Consider the following 6,053-nt stretch of genomic DNA (forward strand, 5'->3'; position numbering starts at 1 on the left):
TCACCGCGCGCTTACATTCGCCAGTAGGTTGGGCTAATACGGCGATTTTTAAAATTTCGTATCTCGATAACTATTCGTCCAAGCGCAAAATAGTACAATACTTTTCTGTTTGTCTTAGTCCCCTCTACCTTCCCATGACCGGACGTCAAAGTCTTGCGTAGCACCCTGTATAATCAAGACGTTCACAAAATTGGGATTGGCTGATGCCGTCAGAGAACATAATGAATGTTAGATTTCTTCAGCCAAAAAACAGGCAGATGTTTATTTTGTCTTCAGTTTCTAAATTTTATTTATTTTATTATTAACGTCAATAGTATCTTAATAAAAACGATCATATCTTATATCTCCGCGTCACTTCTAACTGCGTGGTGATTCCCTATCCAGTAAGCAAGAGCCTGTCCGTTTACACAAGACGTTTTGTAGACGTGTCTATAAGACGTCTATTAGACGCGTCTAAAAAGAGTCAAATCGACATCTATTTAGATGCGAAATTCGATCTACTTTAGACGTATCGAATAGACATCTATTATACGTCTATTCGACTTCACGTTTCTCCCTGGGAATGATAATCGCGCCGAAGGTAAAATCGTACAGAAACTCTCGCCGGTTACGTTTAACGTTGAAATTGCACCTGGAGTAATCTGGAAGCGACATGTCGACCAAATAATTAAGGTTACTAAAACAAACGTCGAAACTATTGGCGATAAAAATACGGTAAATGTTAAAAAAGGCAATAATGTATTGCGGTGCTCTGAGCGGATAAAAAGACAGGAAAAAATTAAAAGGGGAAAATTGTGATGTATTCGAATTGTACTACATGCTATATTTTGGTCTCGCTGTTCAACAATTGTACACAGCGAGCCCGAGTGAGTCAGTTTCGCGGCTACGCTTATAGCCAACTCACACCTCTCATCCCCAGATAGCCATGCAAAAATAAGTATGGAGAAATGTGTGTTTATAAGCATTTGATAGTGTGTTGTTCTGACACATGTGCTGAAAAGTGTGTTAAAAGAATTTGTTTTCAGTAATAGAAGTGTGTTTCAATGACACATTATTCTGTTATGATATATATAACATACTGCGGAAACGTGTTACTTTCCTATAACACACATAGGGTATGTTACTTCGACACAGAATAAAATTCAGTTCATGCTGAGAACACACTTGGATAATATCTATGTTAACACGGCAATTGACAGGACACACTTTATAACTTCGGCAACACACATGTAATAATGTGTGTTAAATGCACTTGTAAATAAAACCGTACTTAAATTAACATTAATGAAATTTAACGAGAGTCGTTAGACCCCGAGCAATAAAATGTGTAGGTTATTGTCGAAATGTGTTTTGACAGATAAGGCTATACAGGAATTTGAAAAATATACACTTTTTATATGTACCGTAAAATATAACAACAAAGACAGCAAACATAACCTTCATTGCACTCTTGCAGGAATATCAGTATTTCAACACTACAAGAATTTTAGATTTATATTTTATTCAGAATTTTTATTGATTTTACAGTTGACTTATAAGCTATTGGATGAACTCTGTTCTATTATAATTAAAAAGAATTATAAACTTTGATCTTTGAAAAGAAAATATAGATAAAGGATGGGGATGTATGAGATCATTTATTTTTATGACATTTGTATCAGCATGTGTTAAATTTTGTATGAGATAAGCGTTTAAAGTTGCACAATAATATAATGTGTCATATTCTTTATATAATAGAAGAATATCTTCTTCATGAATATATATTTTTATTATTTGACCGAAAACAGGCATATCATTTTCTTCGCATTTTAATAATATAGTAGAATTTGGTTCATATGTTGTACCATTCACAGTTATTTTTTTCGTGAGCATTAATGGTATCGAAACTTGTTTATTTAAAATTGATAAAAAAGGTTTCAATAAATCATGCTCAGGAATATCAGTCAGATCAAGCATGCTACCTTCTTTGATTTTGTGTCCAGTATATAAAAACTTTATCGATGATTCTCCTGAAATGTTTGCTAATTCGGAATACCTTAAGCTCTCATATCTGTACGACAATGACAGAGGTATATTTTAAAAATTTCTAATAATTCTAGTTTTGAACCAAGCATGAGCAGCTTCAAATCTCATACAAAACTGTTGACGAGCTGGCCCAAACAAGATAAGCTGACGAGGAATATGAATGAGAAAGTGAAATTTTGGAACCATGGAATTAGGATACAGAATATCAAATTGAGTGAGAAAAACTTGTATGAGTTTTGCTAAATAAGTAGCGTCATTCTTAGTCACTTCATAGGCAAAACAAATATTTGTAATTTGCAACAGTCTTATATGAACTAAAAGTCTATCGTTAATAACATTATCCTCTGATCTATTTTCATGAAATAGATTATCATTGATAAGAAATGGTAATACATGTGCAAGACAAAGCATTTGAGCAGCTGTTTGTTTCAGATTTGTCTTAAGATGACAAGTTTTGATTAATGACGGTTTATCTTTCTGCAAATGGCCATAGTTAAATGAAGTTATGCGATTATTTAACGCCTGTAAAGTAATTTTTTTTTCTTGAATATAAAAATTAATAAGAAGCCTTGTTTCAGCTTCTAAAACACCCTCACATAAGACGTGCATTATGTCCTGTACAAGACATCTTGTTACATCAAAATGTGGAATATCAATCAATTTACTTCTCGTGTTAACTCCAAAATGTTTTTTCCAATATTCACGAGTACCTTGGAGCATATCAGGTTCTTCAATTATTTCTAAGTGATTTAAATGGCTCTCCATATTTCTTAAAGTGAAGGCTTTTTCTATGAAATACATTCTCCACCTATCTTGGTCGGTCATACATGTACGACATGGCTTATCTGCACTAACAGACATTTTGAAACCACCTAAAAATGCAGATGCAGGTGTGTCACCTGTAACCATTAAGAGAGATCCTTTGTATGACTTTTCCATACCATTAATATGAACAGTAATACCTTCATTTTGCATTACTTTTATTTCACTAACTAGTTTATCAAGAATTTTATTGAGACCTCCATTAACGATGTCAGTGTAATATGCAATAGCAAGGAGATTAATAGCACGAAAAGAAGATCTCCACTCTGGATAGATATTGGCAAGGGACCAATAAAACATGCTCATTTTATGAGTATGTGATCCGAGTGGATTAGTTACTTCTACTTCATCATAATACAAGATAATTGCAAGAGAATTAGGAGTACTTTTGAAAAAATTATGTGATTTATAATATTGACCGTCCAAGACAGATTTCATTACATCCCCATCATTTCTTGGGTTATCAACACAATAACGCACTTGTTCATTAATGAGTAATCTTTGTAAGCTAGAAAGCAGTGATAAATAATAACCATAAGATACTTTTTCTACTAAATCAGATTTAGGTCTGTGTTTCCAAGGAGCTTTGCGAGCCACCTTGCCAGAGCCGCAAGCAGGGCGGGAGTGAGAGCGGCCAAGCTTGGCCGGCTCCTCCCCAACCTTGGCGGCCCGGACGGCAAGGTGCGTCGGCTGTACGCCAATACGGTTAAGTCCGTGGCGCTCTACGGGGCCCCAGTATGGGCCCCAAAACTCGCGGCATCGCGGCGCGCGCGCGCTCAGATGGCGCGTGCGTTTCGCCCGATAGCCGCGAGGATTTGTAGGGCGTACCGGACCGTGGCGTACAACGCGGCGGCGGTGATCGCTGGTCTCCCCCCGATGGAGTAGGGGAGAGTGGGGCACAGTGTGTCACTTTTTTTCTAACGAATAATTACTTTTACCAGAATAGTATAATGAAAAAATATCATTCATATTCGATTTCTATAGACCTTCGGGTATACAATAAAGCTGCAATCATTACTGCAAAAAGATCAAAGATATTTATATAAATCGGTTGAAAATAAGTCGCGAAATGGCACAGTGTACCCCACCGATGGGGTACAATGTGTCAGACAGGTGGGCACAATGAGCCAAGTAAAACAAAACGTGGAGCAGGATGAATTAGGCACGAATGTTTTATTTTTATAAACATCTTTTAAAATATTTGTTATATATATATTATAGATATCTTGTAATATTGTGTTATAAATATCTTTATAATATTGATTATAGTAAGTTATTGTTTTCGCTGTTTTCTAGACAATTATTTTCTTATTTCTAGACTTTCGTTTCTTTGGTTCGTCCTTCTTTGGCAAAGAATTCTCCGTTTCCTTAGACTCCTTTTTAATTCTTTTTCCACGTGTAACTTTCTTCTTAGCGTTGTCACAATTTTCTTTGTTCGTTCTCGTCTCAGTTCGGCAATTGCTTACCTGTCGTTTTGCAGCACTAGCCAATAATTCTTCGTAGATTGCATTCTTCACCGGGCTGTTTGTGAGTATCTCACTGCATTTGCGCTTTCTCGGTCGACCATTGGCTTGCCTCTCACCAGCTTTCGGAAATGGATGGATTGTTGCCGGCAAAATAAAATTTTTATTTAATTTGTTACTAGCTGTGCTAGCAACCTGCACGCTTTTCTTAGAAATCTCCTTGATTTTCGTAGTATCAGAAGTCGAAACATCTATTGCGTTCAACGTAACTGGAATGTCCACCACCGAACATGTGCTAGGTTGATTAGAAATATTCAGTGGCTCAGCATAAGAAACCTCTACCAGTAACTCCTGACCTTGAACAATAGCATCAGCGTTTGCTGCATCTTCGAAGACGACAGGAAAATCTTCTAGGTTCGAGATGTCAAATTCTACTGTCGTTTCTGGCTCGGCCACCACTTGAATTGCACTTGCGTTATTCAAATTTTCTGAAATCACAGTTTTGATCCCGAGCTCATTGTTAGATGAAGTTGAAGCTTGAGGCCGGTCAGTCACAGAAGAGCATAGAAATTCGTCCTTGTCAAAGATATTGCTGTTGAAAGGCCATATGCCTGTTACCTGAAAGCCTCGATTTATATTCTTCATTGTAAAGGCCGATTCGTATGCCTGCCCGAAAAGAAAAGATATATTGTAAATCGTTAGTGGTTTTCCCGGGTGCGAAATCATGTAATTGTTGCAAGCCTTATTAAACAATGTTTTCAGCGGGCCGTAGACCGTCCTATCTAATGGTTGCAGTTTGTGAGACGTGTGAGGTGGAATACTGAGTAATAAAATCCCATTGTCCTGCGACGGACTTTTCCTTTTCTTTAAGTTTTCTCCGCCCTCCCGTTATACGCGGACGGACGGGTGTTGCCGTCCCGCTCTCGCTGTCGCGCGCGGATCTTAGGCGAAGGCGCGCCGACGACGGGGAGTGTGGTCGCCGGGCGCGAGAAGCGCGGGATACGGACGGATCGGGTCGTCGGCAAAAACCAAAAAGGGGAAGGGAATGATAACGCGCTGGAGAGGAGCGGGATCTCGGTAGCTCCGCGCGTACCGTGCCGCGGGCCGAAAACTCCACGCGAAAAACGAAGATTGGGCGCCAGACGCGGTCTTTCACGCGTCACGTCGCGAAACTCGCGAAATCGCACGAACGAGATGGAGTGGCCCTCGTCACGGGCAGGCTAGCTCGCCTAACGGTAGAGGGGCGGGGCGGTGGTTGCCGCTAAGATTCCAGAGGCTACGGGACTTAAGGAACTCACACGACGGACGAGACACACGAAGGGGGACGTACACGAAAAGAAACTCAAATAATTAATAAAAATAACAACGGGTTTAATATCAGGCGGCGTTAACACGCCGGTTGAGTGGCCGCTATCACGGGCGGCGTCGCTGGCGACAATAATTCAAGCCCCGAGATCGGGGGAAACAACACGCCGCGATACTCTCGGCGACACGGAACAATCCGGCGCGAACTCAACGGCAGGAACTGGCTGTACGCGATAAACCCTACTCAGACGGCACGGACGCAATTGACAGTAATTTCTCGCGCGAACGGTACGAGAACCGTCGCACACGCAAATCTTCACAAATTACTATTACACGAGTTACGCAAATATCCACGAATAACACTCGGCCGGGGCGCGTTGCCCGCGAGACTGGGTACTCGCGCCGACGGATCGGCCCGTCTTACAACGACGTGCAAAA

General features: G+C 39.9%; 1 protein-coding gene across 1 annotated transcript; it reads right to left on the minus strand.

The window, feature by feature from the left end:
• Nucleotides 1–230: 230 nt before the first annotated feature.
• On the minus strand, nucleotides 231–3,433 carry LOC105556825. Its single transcript, XM_012003935.1, has 2 exons — nucleotides 1,080–3,433; nucleotides 231–993 (listed from the first exon to the last, which is right to left on the minus strand). The coding sequence occupies exon 1, from the start codon at nucleotides 3,283–3,285 to the stop codon at nucleotides 2,077–2,079; it is 1,209 nt and encodes a 402-aa protein (XP_011859325.1). The 5' UTR covers nucleotides 3,286–3,433; the 3' UTR covers nucleotides 231–993; nucleotides 1,080–2,076.
• Between the last annotated feature and the right edge of the window lie 2,620 nt (nucleotides 3,434–6,053).

The sequence above is a fragment of the Vollenhovia emeryi genome, unplaced genomic scaffold (genome assembly GCF_000949405.1).
Source record: "Vollenhovia emeryi isolate VEMERY1.0 unplaced genomic scaffold, V.emery_V1.0 DF939756.1, whole genome shotgun sequence".
NCBI classification, from domain to species: Eukaryota; Metazoa; Arthropoda; class Insecta; order Hymenoptera; family Formicidae; genus Vollenhovia; species Vollenhovia emeryi.

What these genes read in the sequence shown, in the direction of transcription:
- LOC105556825 (XM_012003935.1), bottom strand. Translation starts at nt 3,285, where the DNA reads ATGAAATCTGTCTTGGACGGTCAATATTATAAATCACATAATTTTTTC.